Below are 23,918 nucleotides of genomic sequence, written 5' to 3'. Positions count from 1 at the left end.
GAGTTTGTGGGGATGAATCATCCAGTTTGCAAACAGCATGAAGGTGAAGAGAAAGAAAGGGATAAGCAACATACAACATAAATTAAGTAAAGACAACTTTCTCATTATGGATTTTAATCATTCCCACTGGAGTCAGTAGGTTTTGTGAATCAAGGTGTTTAAATGATAGCAAACAAATAGAAATGCAAAATGGGCTGGAGAAGCAGTATTTAACAGAAAGAGACAGTGGCAGTGATATGAGTTCTTAAGCAAAAAAAATGCTGGTGATTTAAGAAACAAAGAATGGTTCTGCACAACACGATAAAAGACCAAACACAATCATGAAGATATCGTAAAAAAGAGGGATCCAGCTTTAGATCTATAAAAAAAACCTATCAAGTTACTATTTATACTGGATATGAAACTGGGGTGCACTGTGAAATTAGTTAGGCTATATTTAACCCTGTTCTGTACATACAAAGTATCTAAAATGTCTATTATAAACCAAAGGGCTAGAAATAAACATTGAATAAGCTGTAAGATGATGATGAAAGTGGCACCGAGAGGGATCTTTGCAGGGAAATGCCTTCTAATTTAAGCTATTAATCATGACTTGCCATCAGACCAAGAAAGAATCACCTTGAGACAAGTGACAGGAGGGAACATTTTATAAATTTATGGTACTGAAAATGCGAATTGGAAACTCAGGCACACACTATCCACAATTTTCCAACTCCAACTCGAGTTGCTGCAGGCAAGGTTCCTTCCTGGCAGTGCAGACTAATTAAATGATCTTTAGCGAATAATAGGGAGAAACTGAAAGGCAAATAGGTACCTGAGCAAGAGAAGGCAGAGTGGCTGAGACAATTTATTTGGGTCACCGTGACTTTTCATTTGTATTTTTAGTTAGGTAATCATTACCTCATGGAATACCAGGAACATTTAATGTGCTAACCTCTCTATCAAAGTCACGGAAAGAAGGATTTTTTTCTTTATTCTTTCATGGGACGTGGGCGTCACTGGCAAGGACAGCATTTGTTGCCCATCCCTAATTGCCCTTGAACAGAATGGTTTGCCACACAATTTTAGAGGGCAGTTAAGAGTCAACCACATTACTATGGGTCTGGAGTCACATGTAGGCTGGACTGGTAAGGATGCTAAAGGGCATTAGTGAACCAGATGGGTTTTTACAACAATTGACGATAGTTTCATGGCCACTGTTACCGAGACAAGCTTTCAGTTCCAGATATTATTGATTGAATTTTAAATCCCAACAGCTGCCATGGTGGGATTTCAAATAACTACATTAAATGTCCACACACTAATATTGCCCCGAAATATTTCAAATACAATAATATTAGAAAAGCAAATTACTGCAAAGGTGGAAATCTGAAATAAAAACAAAAAATTATGGAAATATTTAGCAGGTAGGACAGTATCTGCAGAGAGAGAAACAGAATTGACGGGTGGAATTTAATGCCCCCCAGGAGAGTTCAGAGGAAGGTGGTGCCGTGTGATCAGGTTGGAGGGTGTGGGGTGCAGATCTTGCTGCCCTCCTGCCACCTTATTGTCAAGTCCGAGTGGAAGGCTTGAGGGTAGCCTTCCCGCCCAGAGGCCAATTGGGGGCCCTTAATTGGCTTTTCAAGAGACACTTAAAGGCCTCATCCTGTCACTGTTGCTTGACTCATCATCCGAGGAGGCTGCCCAGAAAACCCTGTTAGATTTGCCAGCAGCATTCATGGACACTCTGTGCCCAATCGAGAGACCCAGTATTGAGCAGAGAGGGGCCCACAGGAAGCCAACCACCTGCCCTTGCTTCCGACCCCCATCCCCGCCCCACACTACCGACAGCCCCTCACCACGACCCCCAGCTCATCCACAAATACCTCCCTCCAGGGAATCCATGAGCTGTATTATCAGCAGTGACCACTGCTCCCTGTGGAACTGCCGGCACCGGAGAGCTGCTGGCCTCTGATTGGCCAATCCTTGGGGGCAGGATTGCCATCCTACTGAGGGCTTAATTGGATGGGAGGCCACACACTGCCCAGGTAAGTGCCTGATTAGAATGTAATAACGTCCGACTTCTGGGAGAAAAGTGATGTGGGGTTTGCACAGTTCTCCAATTGGAGAGTGAGCCACCATTGCCCTCATTAAATCCCGGCTAAGTTTTCAGTTTGTGATGATCCTTTGTCAGAACAATAAAATTACCTTTGTAAATAAAAATAACATGGTTTGTTAGAATAGACTTAAGCTCAATCCCTAATTTTGTCTCATCTGATGGGCTGCTGAATTGGAACCATGTGCTATATAATGATAATTTACCATGCTCAGCTGTGGAAATCTTTGAGACCATCCCACCATGCATATCGTGTCAGGAAAAGTACCTGAAATAAGAAGGAAAAATAGAAAATGCTGGAAAAACTCAGCAGGTCTAACAGCATCTGTGGAGAGAAAAACAGAGGTGACTTTTTGAGCCCGTATGACCCTTCTTCAGACCTGCTGAGTTTTTCTAGCATTTTCTGTTTTTCTTTCAGATTTCCAGCATCTGCAGTATTTACTTTTATCAAAGTACCTGCATTGTGCCCAAGCTATCTGAATCGCCTGATGTATTTACAGATTGAGCCATAAGAGGCTCTCTTTAAAACAATTTTCATTTCCAAGATTCTTCTATTAATTGGAACCATCTAGATCTCATCATTCTACCTGATCCAACTATTAACTTTCTGACAATTGTGTTTCTTCCATTGCTGAGACTGAGAAGAACAGAATGTGCCCGGTAAAGTGTTCACCAAACAGAAGCATAGTTCTAAACTTTTAGACTAAAAGCAAGCCAGTATGTATCCAGCAAAAGATATTACTGTTTGGAAGATAAGGGTAGGTTGGTGCACTGCCAGAATTTGAGAAACAGACTCGGAGCTGTGTTGACTTACAAGAAAATTGTCTCCTGCAATGAAAGCCATGAAATCCAGTGGGAAAGCTTACAATCAAAACATGAAGCTGACTTTGTACATTAAAAAAATAGTTGGGGTCTGTGAGAGTATAACAAGCTCTCCCAGAATGAACCTTTGTCTGAACTGTATAGCAGTTACAGGCTTGGAACATTCTCCAGTAGCCATCCGCTACTGTAATTTTAATAGGGTGACTTGTAACAAAGTTAGTTTAAGAAAAACTTATTTTAAGCAGACCTCACTTTTTATACATAATTCTCATTCACATTTATTTTGTTTCCATTTGCTTCTATTTAGCTGGGAAAGAGGAAGACTTTTATCATTTTTGTAATTCTTCCAAAATTTGTATTACATTTACTATATCAAGTGTCAGCTGTTAGCTTCAGGCATTTATGACTTAAGGGAAGAGCTGGTATCAGAGGTTGTGCAAGCAACTAGACAACTGCATTTGGGAGTTGATGCAAGATAGCTAAAATTGGTAAGAATTTTGAGTCCAACACTGGAAAAGCTAAAGCCATTACGTAAAGCATGTGGGCAGTTTAGATATATCAAGAAAAATATTCTCATGAAGTTGTGTGATGAAGATAGCTGATGAGTTATATTATTGGTGTCAAAGCTCAAGTATAACGTTCTCACCTCAGGATTCAGAAGATTTCAAGTCCCACTCAGGAGGGTTGTGCACACATTCTAGGCTGAAACTTCCCATGCATTACAAGGGGAGTGCTGTACTGTCAGATGTGTTATCTGTTGGACTATTTGAAAGAAGAGCGAGGATTTCTGGCCAACATTTATTCCCCCTAAACAATAACTAAAATGAGATTATCTTGTCATTAGCATTTTACTGTTTTAAGATTTTTCTATATACAAATTGGCTGCCATGTTTCCTACTTAACATCATTGACTACACATCGATTGTACTTCAGTGGCTGTAAAAGGAATGGCAGCATAGTGTTTATGTTATGGACTAGTAATCCAGAGGCCTGGACTAATGATCCTATGACATGAGTTTAAATCCCACCATGGCAGCAGGGAAATTTAAATTCAATTATTTAAATAAATCTGAAAAAGAAAGTTAATCTCAGTGGTGACCATGAGACTACTGGATTGCCATTTAAGACCCATCTGATTCACCCGTGCCTTTTAGGGAAGGAAATCTGCTGTCCCTACCTAGCTTGGCCTACATGTGACTCCAGATCCAAAGCAACGTGGTTGACTCTTAACTACCCTCTGAAATGGCTTAGCAAGCTATTCCATTATCAATAGATGGCTCACCACTACCTTCGCATGGGGAGTTAGGGATGGGCAATAAATGTTGGCCTTGCCAGTGATGCACACATCCCATGAAAGAATCAAAAATAAAGTGCATTGGGACATGATGTCACAAAATATGTTACATAAATGCAAGTCTTTTTTCCCATTCACTGAAATATAATCAAGTAGTATTCTTAGTATCTCTAAATAACCCTCAATCCTACTTGATGGCAGACATTGCGCAAGATTTCAGTCAGCAGCAAAACAATGATGCTCACTGCTGACCTTGAAGAAAGCTGCCCAAAGAGATTCAATGATCTCTGTGGTGTGGAATCCTTTCTCTAATTTTTGAATTTGGCACAAAATCTACAACAGCAGTGATGTCAGCAAGCAGATTAAGCATCCAACCACATTGAAGTATTCTCACAGACAGCAACCAGGAAGTTAAAAGTACTTTATCCTTCACTTTTCATTTAAATTTTCAGATAGCAAAATAAATGATTATGTTTGAATTTGGACAGACACTAAAATATGAATGATAAACAAACCTATTTTTTAAAAATAAGTTAAGTTTTTTAACATAAAGGAGAAATTTACCATCCCACAACTGGCTTCTGAGGGCCAGTTGAGGGCATTTAACTGTAATGATGAAGTTAGTACACAATTAAAACCCAGACACCTCATTCAACAGAATGAGGTGTCTTTTCAAGGGTTTTTACAGCGAAACTAATAGCATAAAAATGAAAAATATCACCAATTCACTGATTGCTTAGGGATTGCACTCAACAGCACTCTCTCTGGAGGAATCGTGGAATCACTGACAGCAATTTCTGGATGTCAGCGATATTCTGTGAATTTGCAGACTCCTGAAGTTACTGTCAGTTTCATTGGACTAATGGTGGTGAATGCTAACAGTTTCATTGTTATTATCACCGTGAAATCCAGGCCAATGATCCACCTCTCCTTCAAAGATGTTAATCGACTAGAATCCATTATCTTCTCTGTGATGAAAGGTCATTGACCTGAAATGTTAACTCTGTTTCCCTCCACATATGCTGCCCTGACCTGTTGAGTATTTCCACCATTTTCTGTTTTCACTATAGATTTCCAGCATCTGCAGTATTTTGCTTTTTCATTTTCTGTGAGTTTATTCTATATGCTTGCTTTTCAGAGTGGTGAAAAAGAGTTTGTCTCTCATTTCTAATCGTGTTAGCGGGGTTGTGAATTCTCTATTGCACTTAAATGCATTTTAACAAATCTGAGATTATAGCTCTTAACGTGCAGTGAAGTACAAAACTTGAGCAAATGATATTTGGCACCCTCACTAGCCTGAAATCAGCAGTTGTTACCGGGATAACAGTTTAAGTTAGTTAGAAAGAGAAGGGCTAATGTGATTGTGACTGTCCATGCTTAGCCGGTGAAAAGTGGAAAGGGTAGCAATTGAATTGTTATTTTCTTGATAGAGTCAGAGGTGTGTAGTTTATTCACTTTTTAAATAAATGAGTACTAAGGGTAATCATTCCATGGCGTTTCTCACAGTGGAAGAGATGCATAGATTGTTACTGTAAGTCGAATGGTGCCCAGCAGAGGGAGTTCCCTCTAAACCCTCTGCAGGTAAAGCGATGAGAGAGACGTGTTTGCTGGTGGAGTTTGAGGTTTCAGGAGAGTGCTGCAGCGACTGGAGCGGAGAGGGGGGCGGGGGGTGCAAGCAGCTGAACAGGGACAGATTCCTCTCGCCGTATGCTGCTGCACCTTATCGGCGCTCTGTGCAGTGTCTCCGAGCGAGCCTGGATATCGGGATGACTGAAATTAAAGCTCCGAGAGGGCTCAAAAACTCTTCCGAAGAATCGCTGCTCAGCGGTCAGATTTACGAGTACGAATATGAATATTACGAATTGGATGTTTCTTTTGACGGGCTCAAAGCGAACAAGTGTAAGTGTTTCCATCCAGTGCTCATGTCGTTACCCAGCGTGGATTTGTTCCAAAATGCTGGGCAATAAATGCATCACATTGACCGCTTTCGACCTGCTGACCATGTCAAGGTCTGTAGCTGAGGTCCCTGGCTTGTTCCCTTTCCTACCAACAAGATGCAAACGACTATTCTCTCTTGAGTGAGCTTTACCTTCTGAAACCATTTGATTTTTTAACCTGGTTTTAAGCTGGTCAGAGTTCCCAGTTATCAGTAAATTAGCAGATTTTGCGGATGCCGTGGGCAAGAAACAAGACATTGAAAGTCACATTGTTCACTTTTAACTTGGGGGGAAAAATGCTTTTACTTTCTTCCCAAATCTTTGCTTTCAAAGTGTTGGGGGGGGGGTTGCAAACTACAACATGTTGAAGGAGTAGAATGTGGGTCAGTTGTAGTGGCGGGAGGAGAATGTTCTTCGGAATTGACATTTTTTCCCCCCACTTCGGCTGCTCTGATGCAGCAGCATTAATGTTGTACTCCTCCTATTCGGGCCTCTTTTTTTCATCGCTTCACCGCTGTCAGCTAACCTCCACCCTCACTTCTGGGATTCTCCCCCCTCAACTTCTCTACCTCCCTTTCTCCTTTAAAATGCACCTTAAAACCTATGCCGTTGACCAGTTGTTTCGGCCCCAAATCTCCTTGTATGACTTTTGATAAGAGTCCTCTGAAACATCTTGCAACGATTTACTATGTTAAATGAACCACATAATTACAATTTGTTGCATTTTTCTAAGTGCTGTTGTTTAATCTCTAAGGTCCTTATTTTTTTTAAAAAAGATCATTGAGGGATAGGTTGGGGGAATGGTCTAGAAATTGGGTTTTCTACGGAAGGTGATGTTCAAAAGCACTTAAAATCTTAATTCAGTATTTGTCCCAAATATTGTAAATTTTCTTCAGGGAGCCCCACACATCAGGACAGACATCAGTGGTGATATTCTTTATCGCAGTGCTGCTTAAGTGCTTTAAAACCTTGTACTATGTGCTCTCTCAAAAAATAGCTTTGCAAAGCTTACCTTGCATTTTAAATGTATTTACTGAAAGATTCCTTTTTTATGAGCAATTATTTTGTTGGTAAGACTGCAAACCAATCGATGCTGCAAAAAGTTAATGGTTAAATGTTTGAGGGAGTCCTCCTGATTGTCCATTGTCACCAGTTCTGATGAAGGGTCTTTATTTGTAAAGTTCACATACGAGCATACGAATTAGGAACAGGAGTAGGCCTCGATACAGATGCTGACTGACCTGCTGTCTTTTCCAGCATTTGCAGTTTCTCCCTATTATTTCACATCTTTGTTTAGAATTGTTTTATAACTCCCTGGTTTGGAGACAAGCAACAGATGGAGATGCCTAGAAAAAGAATAGCAGAGTGGATCATCAGTTGTGCATTTTTTCCAACGCTGCTGAGTTGCCATTTTCTAGTAAAGCAATTGGCAAAAATCAAATGGCATGACATCAACTCAGAGGAGCGCATGAAATGGCAAGAGCAGAGGTCACAGAAGCATGATACGTCAGAGGTACTGGTGTACAGTAGTGTATCTGAGGATGGAAGGGTGAAATTTCTCCTGAATTCTAGTGGGAATGAGTCGGTGTTGGAGTCAGGTGGTAAAAAGAAATATGGTTGTGAAAATTGATTTAGGCAAACACAACATGAAGTGAATACATTATGGGGTACATAATTAGTTTTGGCGGTGTTACAGTTCACCCAGGGAGCCCAAGTTGCTGTGGCAACATACACGTTTCCATGACTGCTTGTTGCAGTCTGGAGCTATGGTGGAGACTTCAGCATTCTTTCTATCACATGGCTGACCAGGAACCTCTCCTGCTCATATCATGTGCCCATGGCATGTGTTCAGGGGATTTGCACATTGAAACTCAAACTGCTTGGCTATGTTATGAAAGCACCTTCATTAGCCATCAATTGCTGGGGTGGGACTCGAACCCAGAGCTTTAGGCTCTGAGATAGGGAGATTACCTATTCCACCACAAGACTTAATTAGTGTCACTGGAGGTCAACTGACCAAAAATGTCAGTGACCCTATCTGAAATTCCCAAATGAATACAAGCAGGTTTAAATTGCCCTGTGTACTATTAACAATAATGTGGCAAAGTGTTAGCTATATTGCATTGCACAATTTCATGTCTTAAAGCCAGCAATACCAGTTTATGGAATTATTCTACCCTCTCTTCCCACCCATCTATTCAGTCCCCCACTGAGTGTGTGCCACCCTCCTTCTCATGCTCCTGCTCAAAAGGACATTTATTCATTTGTCTGCCCAGTTCTTGTAGGCTTGCTTTATCCCTTAATCCCTCAGAGGTACGCTCGTTCCCCCATCCCCAGTTCATGAGGACACTCGTTTTTCTACCCCAATTTGCTATCATTGTTCCCAACTCTTTCGATGGGGAATCCAATCTAACTGTGCACAGTGGGTGAAAATTCTTGGTCTCCCAAAATTATTGTATGATCACTATCAGTGCTGCAGCAGAGTTGGATCCCTCAGGAAAGTGGCAAGAATGGCACTGAGTGATGAACTGAATAGCACAGGTCAGGATTTTCACATGCACAGTTAAATGTGTAAATCAGAAGGTCTCTGCCTGAGATGCCCTGCTCCTTCAGAAGTTGCAGAATAACAGTATCTTGCCTGGAGAATCACTATTCAAATGCATGCAACAGTGTAAAGTTGCTGGACTTACCTGATATAACATGCCGGAAAAGTTAAGGCTGGTCCCTTCCAGCGTAAAGTCCCTCTTAGCAGTGTGATAAGTCTTAATTATTGCAAATATTTGTTCAAGGGATGTGGGCATTGCTGGCTAGGCCAGTATTTATTGCCCATCCCTAATTGCCCTTGAGAAGATGGTGGTGTGCTGCCTTCTTGAACTGCTGCAGTGTTGTTAGGAAGGGAGTTCCAGTATTTTGAGCCAGCAACAGTAAAGGAATGGTAATATGGTTCCAGCTCAGGATGGTGTGTGACTTGGAGGGAAACTTGCAGGTGGTGGTGTCCTCATGCATCTGCTGCCCTTGTTCTTTAAGCTGGTAGAGGTCATGGATTTGGAAGGTGCTGTCAAAGAAGCCTTGGTGAATTGCTGCAATGCATCTTGTATATGGTACACACTGCTGTCACTGTACGTCGGAGGTGGAGGGAGTGAATGTTTAAGGTGGTGGATAGGATGCCACTCAAGCAGGCTGCTTTATTCTGGATGGTATCGAGCTTCTTGAGTGTTGTTGGAGCTGCACTAATCCAGGCAAGTGGAGAGAATTCCATTCTTGGCTTGTGCCTTGTAGATGGTGGACAGGCTTTGGGGGAGTCAGGAGGTGAGTTACTCTCCACAGAATCCCTAGCATCTGGCCTGCTCTTGAAGCCACAGTATTTATATGGCTAGTCCAATTCAGTTTCTGGTCAGTGGTAGCCCCCAGGATGTTGATAGGTTAATAGTGGGGGATTCAGCGATGGTAACGCTATTGAATGTCAAGGGGGGATTGTTAGGTTCACTTTTATCGGTGATGGTCATTGCCTGGCACTTGTGTGGTGCGAATGTTTCTTGCCACTTATTAGCCCAAGCCTGAATGTTGTCCAGGTCTTCCTGAATATGGGCACAGACTGTTTCAGTATCTGAGGAGTCGCAAATGGTGCTGAATATTGTCAATCATCTGTGAACATCCCCACTTCTGACCTTATGATGGAAGGAAGGTCATTGATGAAGCAGCTGAAGATGGTTAGGCCTCAGACACTGCCCTGAGGAACTCCTGCAGTGATGTCCTGAGACTGAGATGATTGACATCCAACAATCTCTGTTTGTGCTAAATATGCCTCCAACCAGTGGAGAGCATTCCCCCTGATTCCCATTGACTTCAGTTTTGCTAGATCACCTTGATGCCAAACTCAGTCAACGGCTGCCTTGATGTCAAGGGTAGTCACCCTCACCTCATCTCTGGAGTTCAGCTCTTTTGTCCACATTTGGGTCAGGGGGCCAGGAGCTGAGTGTCTTATTGTTGGAGATATAGCAAAAAGGTAATTTTTAATTTTTTTTATTTCTGTCTCTTTTATCTAGCTTTTTTTAATCCAATCTCTCTTTCCCTCTTTTTTTAAATTTCGATTTGCTTATTTTATTTGACATTGAATTAATTATTGTAATTGGCACTTCCTGGTTCGGACTGTGCGCTGCTCATTGCCGATTCTTCAATCTGATTGGTTATGGAGATACACGGTTGCCTGTCCTGTTCACAAGGGTTTTGGATGTTCTGCAGAAAACCCTAGACTCTTTGAAAGTTGGTTAACGGGAACCTCCAGTGCAGAAGTCAGTCGAAAGACTACGGCCTGGTGGATGTATAACAAATGTTTTCTCACTGACCAGAATGCTCAGCTGTTGCTTTGTGATGTGCTTCAGGGGCCATGTAACTGTGTTCTGGCAAGATAATAAACTAATTTTAATTACACTAAATCCTAGCAGTGCCTTGCATTGAGGTTTGAAAATACTCATTCAGCTCTCATTTGGCTCAATCGTGATAGTCAATTTATCATATTGATAAATAAACTGGTCATGTTCTGCAAATTCATAATTGTACAACCATGTCAAAATGACATCATATCTTTTCACAAGCCATCTTTTGATTATAGATACATAATCCTATTTGTTTTTACATGGCAGCTATAGGCAGCAAACACTATAATCTCCCATAAGTGATATAATTAAAGCAGTAATTATATTTCTAGTTTATTAAACATAGTAATGCCAAAGCTAATCATTTTTATTCGTTTCAGATATTTATGTGCAAACTACAATTTCCTTTCCTTCTATGCCAATAGCCAATGAAAGGAAAAATACTAATTAGTAGCACACTAGCTCATGGGGAGATGGTGTCATAGTGATAATATCACTGGACTAGTAATCCAGAGACCCAGGCTAATGCTCTGGGGACAGGGGTTCAAATGCCACCATGGTTATCATTACATCAGTAATGATGACCATGAAACTATCATTGATTGTAGTTAAAAACTGATCTGGTTCACTAATGCCCTTTAGGGAAAGAAATCTGCCGTCCTTACCTGGCCTGGCCTACATGTCGCTCCAGACCCACAGCAATGTGGTTAACTCTTAACTGCCCTCTGAAATGACCTAGCAAGGTCAGCTCAATGACAGATAGGGATGGGAAGCAAATGCTAGCCTTGCCAGTGACACCCACATCAAATGAAAGAATAAAGAAAAAAAATCAGAGAAACAATGAAAAACTTGCTGATAATGAAGTGACACCAGGTACTCAGATTGCAAGAGAAAAATCAAAATATGTAATTGTGTTTTTCAACAGAATATGGATTTCTACACAATTTCTAATAATCTCAAATTCTACACAAGTCAAAAAACAGAAATTTTGTTCATGCTACCATAGTTACAAAAGACTTTGAGGTATGCTTCTAGAAGCACTTTTGCCCCGGTCAGACATTATCAAAAGCAATTTCTAGTTGGAATATAAATAACACAATAGATAAGTAACTTCAATTTCAGATTCCTTGGGGCTACTGGCTTTGAACTAAGTTAACTTGGCAGTCAGGAACTTGTCGCCTTAGGCAGTCCATCATCCACACCGGTTTCTTGGGTTCTGAGATGGATCTGCATTCTGCCATACGTGGGCAGGTGGTGCTTGAAGGGTTGGGTAGGTGGGTTGTTTGGAGGTTTGTGCACTTCCTCTGATGCCTCAGCTTCACCTCTGCACGTTCCCAACGAAGTCTCTGGGTGTGTTCGGTGCCTTCCCAAATGAGCCTCCTCCATTTTGATCAGTCACAAGTCAGAGACTCCCTTGATTCGTTGGCTATGCTTGACCTCTTCAGGGATGCTTTGAGGACGTCCCTGAAGTGCTTCTATTGTGCTCCTGGGAATTTCCTGTTGTGACGAGGTTCTGAGTAGAGCAGTTGCTTTGGGAGTCTGGTGTCAGGCAGACAAATGACATGTCTCACCCAGAGGAGCTGGTTTTGAATGATTAGTGCCCCAATGCTGGGCAAGTTGGCTTGGGAGAGGATGCTGCTGTTGGATCGTCTTTCTTTGAATTCAATTGCCATTGACTTCAAAGGATCTTGCGAAGGCACCGCTGGTGATACTTCTTCAGTGCTATGAGGTGCCTGCTGTAGATTGTCCAAGTCTCTGAAGCACAGGGATCACTGATGCTCAATAAACCATGACCTTAGTCTTGGATTTGAGATCCTGGGCCTCAAATACTCTTTTTCCCTCAGTTGGCCAAAGGCTGAGCTGGCCCATTGGAGGTGATGAGGAATTTTGTCATCTATGTCTGCTTTCGTCGAGAGGAGGCTCCCAAGCGATTGTATAGTGGTATTGTTGCTGGACTAGTAATCCAGAGACCCAGGGTAATGCTCTGGGGACCAGGGTTCAAATCCTGCCATGGCAGATGGTGGAATTCGAATTCAATAAAAATCTGGAATTAAAAGTCTAATGACCATGAAACCATCGTCGATTGTTATAAAAAACCCAACTGGTTCACTAATACCCCTTAGGGGAAAGAAATCTGCCATCTTTACCTGTTCTGGCCTACACATAACTCCAGACCCACAGTAATGGCCTTAAATGCCCTCTGAAATGGCCTAGCATGCCACTCAGTTGTATCAAACTGCTATAAAGTCACAAAAAAGGAATGAAACCAGACGGACCACCCGGCATCGACCTAGGCACTGGAAATGACAACGGCAATCTCAGCCCTGTCGACCCTGTAAAGACCTCCTTACTAACATCTGGGAAGGTGGCAAGGGTGCAGAATGTGCTCTGGATGGGGGATTTCAATGTCCATCACCAAGAGTGGCTCAATTGCACCACTACTGACCGAGCTGACTGAGTCCTAAATTACATAGCTGCTAGGCTGGGTCTGCGGCAGGCGGTGAGGAAACCAACAAAAGGGAAAAACATACTTGACCTTGTCCTCACCAACCTGCCTGCTGCAAACAGTATTGGTAGGAGTGAGCACCGTACAGTCATTGTGGAGACGAAGTCCCGCCTTCACATTGAGGATACCCTCCAATCGGTGGCACTACTACTGTGCTAAATGGGATAGATTTCGAACAGATCTAGCAACTCAAGACAGGGCATCCATGGGGCATTGTGGGCCATCAGCAGCAGCAGAATTGTATACAACCACAATCTCATGACCCGGCATATCCCCCACTCTACCATTACCATCAAGCCAGGGAATCAGAGTGCAGGAGGGCATGCCAGGAGCAGCACCAGGCATATATAAAAATGAGGTGCCAACCTGATAAAGCTACAACACAGGACTACTTTGGCACAAACAGCATAAGCAGCAAGTGATAGACAGAGCTAAGTGATCCCACAACTAATGGATCAGATTCGGCAGTCCTGCCACATTGTGAATGGTGGTGGGCAATTAAACAACTCAATGGAGGAGTCGTCTCCACAAATATCCCCATCCTCAATAATGGAGCAGCCCAGCACATCAGTGCAAAAGATAGGGCTGAAGCATTCGCTACAATCTTCAACCAGAAGTGCCGAGTGGATGGTCCATCTCGGCCTCCTCTGGGGGTCTCCAGCATCACAGATGCCAGTCTTCAGCCAAGTCGATTCACTCCACGTGATATCAACAAACGGCTGAAGGCACTGGATACTGCAAAGGCTATGGGCCATGACGATATTCCGGCAATTGTACTGAAGACTTGTGCTCCAGAACTTGCCATGTCCCTAGCCAAGCTGTTCCAGTACAGCTACAACACTGGCATCTACCTGGCTATATGGAAAATTGCCTAAGTAAACCCTACACATAAAAAGCAGGGCAAATCCAACCCGGCCAGTTACCACCCCATCAGTCTACTCTCCATCATCAGTAAAGTAATAACAAAAACAGAAATACCTGGAAAAACTCAGCAGGTCTGGCAGCATCGGCAGAGAAGAGCAAAGTTGACGTTTCGAGTCCTCATGACCCTTCAACAGAACTAAGTAGAAATAGGAAAGGGGTGAAATATAAGCTGGTTTAAGGAGGGGGAAGAAGGTGGGGGGGTGTTGTTGGGACAAGCAAGCAGTGATAGGAGGAGATAACCAAAAAGTCACAGACAAAAGAACAAAGAGGTGTTCAAGGTGGTGATATTATCTAAAAGAATGTGCTAATTAAGAGTGGATAGCAGGACAAGCAAGGTAGCTCTAGTGGGGGGTGGGGTGAAATAAGCGATGGGTGGAATACATTTAAAAATAATGGAAATAGGTGGGAAAAAAAAATCTATATAAATTATTGGAAAAAACAAAAGGGAGCGGGAAGAAACAGAAAGTGGGTGGGGATGGGGGAGGAAGTTCAAGATCTAAAGTTGTTGAATTCAATATTCAGTCCGGAAGGCTGTAAAGTGCCTAGTCGGAAGATGAGGTGCTGTTCCTCCAGTTTGCGTTGAGCTTCACTGGAACAATGCAGCAAGCCAAGGACAGACATGTGGGCAAGAGAGCAGGGTGGAGTGTTAAAATGGCAAGCGACAAGGAGGTCTGGGTAATGCTTGCGGACAGACCGAAGGTGTTCTGCAAAGCGGTCACCCAGTCTGTGTTTGGTCTCTCCAATGTAGAGGAAACCGCATTGGGAGCAACGAATGCAATCTTTTGTCTGTGACATCTTTTGGTTATCTCCTCCTATCACTGCTTGCTTGTCCCAACAACACCCCCCCCCCCCCCACCCCCGCCTTCTTTCCCCCCCCCCCCTTAAACCAGCTTATATTTCACCCCTTTCCTATTTCTACTTAGTTCTGTTGAAGGGTCATGAGGACTCGAAACGTCAACTTTGTTCTTCTCCGCCGATGCTGCCAGACCTGCTGAGTTTTTCCAGGTATTTCTGTTTTTGTTTTGGATTTCCAGCATCCGCAGTTTTTTGTTTTTATATCAGTAAAGTAACGGAAGGGGTCATCAGCAGTGCTATCAAGCAGCACTTGCTTAGCCATAACCTGCTCACTGACGTCCAGTTTGAGTTCTGCCAGGGCCACTCAGCTGCTGACCTCATTACAGCCTTTATTCAAACATAGACAAAAGAGCTGAACTCTCGAAGTGAGGTGAGAGTGACTGCCCTTGACATCAAGGCTACATTTGACAGAGTGGGGCATCAAAGAGCCCTAGCAAAATAGGAGTCAACGGGAATCAGGGGGAAAGCTTTCCTTTGGTTGGAGTCATACCTAGCACAAAGGAAGATGGTTGTGATTGTTGGAGGTCAGTCATCTCAGCTCCAGGACAACACTGCAGGAGTTCCTCAGGTTAGTGTCCTCAGTCCAACCATCTTCAGCTGCTTCATCAATGACCTTCCATCTAAACGTCAGAAGTGGGGATGTTCGCTGATGACTGCACAATGTTCAGCACCTCCTCAGACTTCGAGACTCCTCAGATACAGAAGCAGTCCATGTCCTAATGCAGCAAGACCTGGACAATATCTAGGCTTTGGCTGACAAGTGGCAAGTAACATTTGCGCCACACAAGTGTCAAGCAATGACCATCTCCAAAAAGAGAGAATCCAACCATCACCCCTTTATGTTCGATGGCATTACCATCACTGAATGCCCCACTATCAACATCCTGGGGGTTACCATTGACCAGAAACTAAACTGAACTAGCCATATAAATACTGTGGCTACAAGAGCAGGTCAGAGGCTAGGAATCGTGCGATGCGTAACCCACCTCCCGACTCCCCAAAACTTGTCCACCACCTACAAGGCCAAGTCAGGAATGTGATGGAATACTCCCCACTTGCCTGGATGAGTGCAGCTCCCACAACACTCAAGAAGCTTGACACCATCCAGGACAAAAAGCAGCCTGCTTGACTGGCACCACATCCACAAACATTCACTCCCTCCACCACCGACGCACCGAAGCAGCAGTGTGTACCATCTGCAAGATGCATTGCAGGAATTCACCAAGGCTCCTTAGACAGCACCTTCCAAGCCCATGACTACCACCACCTCGGAGGACAAGGGCAGCAGATAGATGGGAACACCACCACCTGGAAGTTCTCCTCCAAGCCAGTCACCATCCTGACTTGGGAATATATCGCCATTCCTTCACTGTCGCTGTGTCAAAATCCTGGAACTCCCTTCCTAACAGCACTGTGGGTGTACCTACACCGCACAGACTGCTGCGGTTCAACAAGGCGGCTCACCACCACCTTCTCAAGGGCAATTAGAGATGGACAATAAATGCTGGCCCAGCCAGCGAAGCCCACATCTCATTAATTAATAAAAAAAATATTTTCTGTCAGTGTATTAACTGTTGTATTACTTCCAATAGCAGATGGTGCATTACATCTAATTGTTGTTCTCCCCCTCTAGATTCCATTGTAATAGCATTCTGGGTTGGTCTCGCTGTCTTTATGATATTTCTCTTCATAATTCTTATGCTGATGTCACGGTCGGGCTCCACACCAGCACAGTAAGTGGATTTAGTAAACTTTTCATACAATGAGCTAAGCTTTTTTGAGTTTAGTTACAGTGTTTGTTCAATTCACACGAAGTGTTAATGCACTTTTCATTTGTGCAGTGACACTTTGCTATAATTTCCTGAATCAACTCCAATTTTAATATGGCATATTTTTGTCTGTCAATTGCATGTGGGATAAAATTAAATTGAAGTTTTTAAAACTCATGCTACCCTGATAGCTCAGCTAGTTAAAGCAACGAGTAACTTAGCTATAAAGGTCAAAATTCCAGTGCAAGTACTGGTGTGACTATTGGCAATTTAGACAAAAAACTAATTTTAGTCACTTAAGAGTTCAGATTGCTCACTTCACAGCCAGCCTTAAGAAGTGGCAAATTGTACAAACATTGAAAATCAAAGCTCCAAACCCATCTTTCTGTCAAATTTAACCAAATCTTGCTTTGTTTTTTTTTTAAGTGGTGGTAGAAAATATCTCCCTAAATAATAATCATCATCAGTAAATCTGGAGAGCATCTTGTGATAGGTTCTCCAGATGGTCTAGTGTATTAATTTATCCTGTAATACATTACCCCTGTTAGGGTATAGACAGTGGCTTCAATGAAATGCTCTCAGTTAATTAGCCATAGTCCACAAGGGACTAGAGAGATACAGTTGGTTATATAGCTTGAGGGGCACCATTCCACATCAAGGGCAAGGCAAGGAGGCAGGCCTCCATGAACTACCACAGCTGATAATGGGGATTGAACCCATCCCATTGATGTCATTCTGCACCACACTCTAGCCAACTATCTAACCCTGCTCCACAAAATGGGCTAAGAAATAGTGACATCAGGTCCAACATCTCAACTGAAGCAAGATGTTTTTGTAGATAAGTGTAACAGTCTACCTGAAACTTGAGGATACAATGAAAAGATCTTCAGCCAATGATCACTCTTCCTCTCCCGAAACATTGTTTCCTTGCTGGAATATTGTTGGCTACATGTCAACTGCTTGCCAATACCTCATACCAGTGGTCATTACTCATGCATATACCTAATAGTTGACTATCACTATTGATTTGGTTAGGGACCAGTAACATTTTGTTTAGAATTGTTCAAGGTTGAGATTAAAGAACCTGCTTTTGGAATAAATCCACAAGATTCCATGGGTTTTGAACAAACAAAAGCAAAATTTACCATACAAGTTTAGAAAGATAAAACAATTTGCAAGATGTATCATTTCAGAATCAACTTGAGGTGCATGTGAATTAACAGGCAAACTGTGGTTGAAAAGCCACACTACAGAATAAATGACCGATGCAACTAAGACAGAGTCCATAATTTCTGAAGAATCCACCCAGACATCAGCATTCACTGTGAGTTGTACAATCTCTTTAAAACTCCGTTTACTTCACAAGGGATTCCAATTCTGTATTTTCAAAGACCTAGCCTTGTAACTCCCTCAAAGCTGCTCCGACTTGGACTTCCTTAACGACTGCTCCCTTCCAGGGTTTGCTTCTCAGGATTCTCTGGAGCCCTGGCTGCCTGGAGACTGCTCACCACAACACCTCTGCTGCCTAGAGCCTCTTCTCCCTGCTTCTGAACACACCCAGTCACCTCAGATTTCCTGAGCCCCAAGTCTTGGCTGCACCAAACTATCAATGGCTCTGAAAGCACCTTCGAAGCTGAATTCTCTCAGCAGCACAGAACAAGCAAATGGCTACTGAGGCTTTGCCTGAGCCTCAACTACACAGGCTTACCAAATGGCTCCCAGGGCTAACAGCAGCACTTTAGCTGCATGGAGCTAATCATCTTCTTTTTCAACAGCTCATGACTAACTGACTGATTAAAATTGGCTAACCCTTGAACTGCTCTTCACTGACCCTTAGACTGATCTAGGTGGCCTATCAACACACTTCCATTAGGGCCCACCCTTGTTACTAGGCAGGCTTGGGACATCCTGTCCCTTAAAAGTTACAATGCCCATAGACTGCCAACTGACAATGCACACACAGACAGAATGAATTGAATTCATAACACCTTTTGCCTTGGAAGAAAGAAAGCTTCACTACAGTGAAGGTTTCTTTACAATGGCTTTACAATTTGTTTACAAGAAGTACTTAACATCAAAAACTCTTAACAAGTGGTATCACAGTTAATCCCAATCTTGTTCTCACCCCAATGTCTGTACATTCATGGGTCATTGAAAAGCAGTGGGAATCCCCTTGCTAATTCAGAGACAATGAGGAAGAGTGTCCAACCCCTGCCATTGTTCCTAGCTAGATCAAGTAACTTGGCAGAGTCTGGAGATTGAACCTGTGATTTTTCTAATCTGCGTGGTTGAGGTGGTCATTGCCTTAACTGGCTGAGTCATTGGTAGGCTTTTAAAATTCATTTCAATGCCAGCTTGCATTTCCAAAGCACCCTTAATGTCGAAAAATGTCCCAAAGCACTTTGCAGAAGCTTAATCATACAAAAATAAACACCAAACCTAAGGAGGAGATAGTAGAGGGGTAGCTAAAAAATTGGTCAAAGAGGTGGGTTTTAAAGAGGGACTGACTGAAAGATGGTTAAAGGCAGAGAGGTTTAGGCCAGGAATTCCAAAGCTTGGGAGGTGGGCAACTGAAGGCACAGATACCTATGGTGGAATGACGAAGTGACCAGAGTCAGTGGAACACAGGGTTCTTGGAATATTGTAGGGCTGGAGAAGATTACAGGAAAGGGGAGGTGTGAGATTATAGAGGGCTTAAGCACAAAGATGAGGATTTTAAATTAAAGCCATTGGGGAACGGGGGGTGAATGTAGGTCACAAAGTACATGGGTGATGGAAGAGCAGGGTTTCAGGTAGGATATGGTGGCAGAGTTTTGCATGAGCTGAAGTGTATTGACATTGGTAGATGGGAGACTGACCAGCGAGATTTAGAATATTGGAGTAGAGATATCATGAAGACATGGGTGAGGACTCATGTAGTCTGCAAAGAGGGAGATTTCCATCTAATCAGTCTGGGCTGGAACCTAAGGTAAAGGTTATGCAGTGAAGGATATCTGATAGCAGTGGTGTGATAATTGATCATGCACTGATAATAACTTCACACTGACTGGATACTATCAACAATATTAATTATATGATGGGATTTATATCTGGGGCTTTTGACTATAACTCAAAATATTCTAGCCTTGCATGGATTTCTGCTGCAGATTTGCTGTGTACAACTTTCAGCACTCTATTTTCAAAAGAAGATTCATGTCGTGGATAGGGTTCAGAGAACAGTGATAAAGATCGTTCCCCGATTAATGGCTTTAATTTATGAGGAAAGACTCATAAAATTGGAGGTGAAAACCTGAGAAGAAGAATGATGCAGATTTTTATAATACTGCCAGCATCGATAATATTGATATGAACAAATGTTTTAACTAAGGCTTCATGCACTGGTCTGCATTGGCTTTGGATAGTGTGGAGCTACTGAGCAAAGAAAGGTTGGGATTTTCCTTGGAGCTGCTTCTTGGTCACTTTGACTTTACAGAAGTGTGGCAGAAACCCCAGGCCTAGAATTTTACACTCTGCCCTGACCCACCGGTAGGTTTTTAGAGAGGGTGGGGAGCGTGAAATTGCAGGAACGGGATTCCCTCTGAGTTTCTGCCTGCCCCAACTCATAGCGATTTTACACTGGGGCTTGCAAGGCCTCGGAAGAGAAGCCTGCCCTTACCCCAGTTGAGGTCCTTAAGTGGGCAATGGCTGGTTCCTACCGGCCTCAATGTTTAGGCTGGTGGGTGGATTGAAACTCCATGGGGGAAACCCGAAAAAAAAAAATGTCAGATCTTGGGGGGGTGGGGTTGGGGTCGCCTCCATCAGAAGCCCCCTTCTGACTAGGGGCGCCCTCCCCTTAAGGCCCTGTGACCTCCTGACATTCCCCCCACCACCCCAGCCTATTCGAGACCCCAGTAGCCTCCCTTGCAACCCCCCCAGGCCTTCCCTAACCTCCCTGCCCTGGGACCCCTGACATTTACATGGGTCTCTGGTTCCTGGGACTGTCTCAGGCAGCATCATGCAGTTCCTGTTTCGACCACTGCAGTGCTGTTGCTGAAGGGACTGGAGAGCTGTTGGCCGATCAAATGATCTCCAAGGCAGGACTTCCTCCAGAGTGAGGGGTAGAAGTCCCACCTACTGCCAATCAACGCTCATTTGAGTGCAAAATGACTGCTGCGCAGCTGGAGTCGTGGGGATGTGTTCTCCTGCCATCCTAAAAATTCAGGCCCAGAGAGCTTTACTTCCCGAGTAAACGCTTTAAGTGTGAAAATTGGCTGTTAACTGAACAGTCCAAATTGATGTGAAGTTGGTTTTCACTGCAGCCTGTCAATCAAAGCTGTTATTTGTTCAGTGGGCAAATCTATACACAGAATACTGAAGCTGCAGAAAGTGACAAGCAGGGCCAACTTTCTTCAAGATGTCTATTCTTCTCTTTTAATACATAACTAATTTCCTCACCCTTGCTACAGTACAATTGGACATGATTACCATAATAATTTTAACTTGCAGACCTTAATTACTCTCTGTAATTGAGCTGCACTATAGAAACACAATTTGTTATGAAGGTAAATAGGGATATGTGACAATTAATCTCTTTGATAATACAACTAGTAAATCTCCTGGGCCATTGCACACAGAGAGTTATGGGGAAGCTGTCCTCAAATATTGGCTGACTACAGAAAGGTAGCACCTCTCACACTCAGCTCTAGCTTCAGAAAAACCGGATAGCAGCAACAACAGACCTGATCAAAGTGAATAAATAACCGTCTGAGCTGAACCTTTCCTAAAACACCAGACCTGAACCTTTACCCATCCAGCCATTACATTGTAATTCACAATGCGCTCATCCTGATAACTTTTAAAAGAAGCACATCAGCCTGCACAGCATTCAATTTACATAAAAGAATCCAATTCTGAATAGTACACTTGAGTGTTTCAACATAACTATTATACAATCATTTAGCACAGCAGTTCAATGGTGACTAGTCGAGGCAGGTAGATGGAGTTAAGCTACAGGATTGAGTGGCCTGCAGCTGTCCCTATCTTCCTATGTGCTAATCCTATATGTCAGCAGTTATCTGCTGACATGATTGTCTAAAGGTGTCTGTTATGTGTTGCTGCCCTGAGGGATGGGAATATCATACACCTGTGACTCCTGCATAGCTTAAGCCTCACCACGACCTTCACCACTGTCCTCTTCCTCTTTCTGTGCTGCCCATTACTGTGGTGGATCATCAGGAAGTGAGGGTGGAAGGTGAGGGTGAGTGAACATCACCGTCTTGGGATTAAGGAGTGGGGCAGGTATGGTTGGTGCCGATTTGTGACTGTGTAGTGCTTCATTCGGATACCAAGGTGACATTGCTGGTGCTTAGTAACTTGGCATTAACCTCAGCACCTCCCATGGAAAGGATTCTGTGCTGCCTGAGCTGCCTGGCCTTGTCCGAAAGGGGATGATGGTTATTACTGGTGGAGAAACCCCATCAAGTGGCTTGCCTTTGATGAGTAGTATGCACCAATTCCTTCCACAAAGAGATAAATAAATGAATGTAAGGTTGGCAGTTACAACAACAATAACTTCCATTTCTTTAACACCTTTAACGTAACAAAATGCCCCAAAGCACTTCACAGGGGCATTATAAAACAAAGTGTGACACCGAGCCATATAAGGAGATATTGGGTCAGATGACCAAAAGCTTGGTCAAAGATATAGGTTTTAAGGAATGTCTTAAAGGAAGAGACAGAGGTAAGAGAGCGTAGTAATTAGTTTTATTGAGTGTGTAATGCACCTTTCAGGATAATACTTGTAAAGGGAGATCACACGATCTGTGGTAACCAATGGGAAAGTAGCGTGGGTTACCGCAGCAGTCAGTGTAGAGATAGAGTTAGAGTTGAAAGCAAACTTGTAGTTGCTGCTGAGTATATTGTAAATAAACTTAATGTTTCCACCAAAGAAGTGTCTGCAGATCAACTCTATTATTAATAGTACAACTTGGCCACCTACAAACAAGCTGGCGACAAGGATAAAACAGGATTGAACAGAAGAAATCAAGTTAAAAAGAAATCAGCACTGTACCTCGCCCAGTGATTGTAAGTAGCAAGCTCCATTAGAATTGAAGAAGTTATCCCCTCTCAAAATGCTACAATTTGGGAGAATTAATCCTCTTGAGCTAACCACGGATGATTGGTCTCAATACATAGAACACCTCATGTTCTTTTTTCAAGTGAATGAGATTGCGGGGTAAGAGAAGAGGCGAGCGATCCTCTTGAGTACTTTAGGGGTGTGCAGATCAGATGTGTATTAATGTAAATGTGTAACCATTACTCACAATAAGGAGTTGGAGGTGCTCTCAACCAGAGAACATTGTGAGGGCCTGTAGTTGTGAAAGTGTTGCTTTAAGATGAATGAAGGTTGCGCTAGTGCCCAGGAAGAAGTCGGAAAGCTATATGTGTTGACTTGCAGGAACTGTGGCATGTTTGGCAGTCCTGGGGATAAGGAAGCTGGTAGTCACTTCTCTCACCACCTCCTGCCATTCATGTGAATTCATATTTAAAATTTTGGCAAGACAAGTCATTTAAGAGGGAGATTAATAAGCTGAGTAGTATTTACCTGATTGTCACCCTGTGCACTGCTGAATTATATAGGCTGAACAGTGGAATTAAAAGGCTGCACTAAAGTTTCCTGCTAGTTTAAATGCTTGTGCAATTTGTACCCTCATTATTCCACCAGCCCTTCCAGCAAAGGATATGCAAATGAGCATATCTAGGGAATTTCTGTACATTTCCTTCCAGCGGTCAGTGGCAGATGTAACACTTCTCTTCAGGTGCAACAGCAGTGTAAATCACATCAAGGAAATTCTGAGCCAAAATCTATTTCAGTTGCTAATCACATGACTTTAACATGGACCAATCAGAAATCCAGCAGGGTCTCAACGTAGATTATTTTTTGCAGCTCGGAATTGTTAATAAATAATAAGTCGACACCGATTGTGAAGAGTATAACATATCATTTGTTTGTTCTGCATTATATCTGCCTGCACAGATGAGGCGTATGTGTGCAGATTTAGGTCTGAGGCTTGATGCCTCTGGCTGTAGTAATTTTCCTACATCACTCCTTGTGTGCCTTCTGCATGACAGAAAACTTACTGAGCAGGAAACCTGTAGTTATGACAGCAGGTAAGCACACCGTAAAGAAGACGTCAAACTACTGGGTCTACTACCAACCATCCTGTGGGAGTATTCCAGATCCTAGCAGGATGAAATGCTTGTGGTCTCTGCTTTCCACCCATTTAGTGTTAAGCACTTTCTAATACTTTAATGTTTGAAATAAAAAATAAGACAAAATTAATTAAGTGAAAATTGGTTGC

General features: G+C 42.9%; 1 protein-coding gene across 1 annotated transcript in view; it reads left to right on the top strand.

Annotated features, from left to right (window-relative positions):
• Nucleotides 1-5,597: 5,597 nt before the first annotated feature.
• The window catches only part of LOC144691746 (uncharacterized), a 37,232-nt gene continuing 18,911 nt past the window's right edge, over nt 5,598-23,918 (top strand). The window contains exons 1-2 of the mRNA XM_078560163.1: nt 5,598-6,110; nt 16,443-16,542. Coding sequence (XP_078416289.1) covers nt 5,801-6,110; nt 16,443-16,542 — 410 coding nt within the window. The 5' untranslated portion in view covers nt 5,598-5,800. The remainder of the gene's footprint in view (nt 6,111-16,442; nt 16,543-23,918) is intronic.

This window comes from Cetorhinus maximus, chromosome 16 (genome assembly GCF_964194155.1).
Source record: "Cetorhinus maximus chromosome 16, sCetMax3.hap1.1, whole genome shotgun sequence".
Taxonomy (NCBI): domain Eukaryota; kingdom Metazoa; phylum Chordata; class Chondrichthyes; order Lamniformes; family Cetorhinidae; genus Cetorhinus; species Cetorhinus maximus.
Note: the sequence above shows the minus strand (reverse complement) of the source record. Positions and strands in the feature narration are given on the sequence as shown.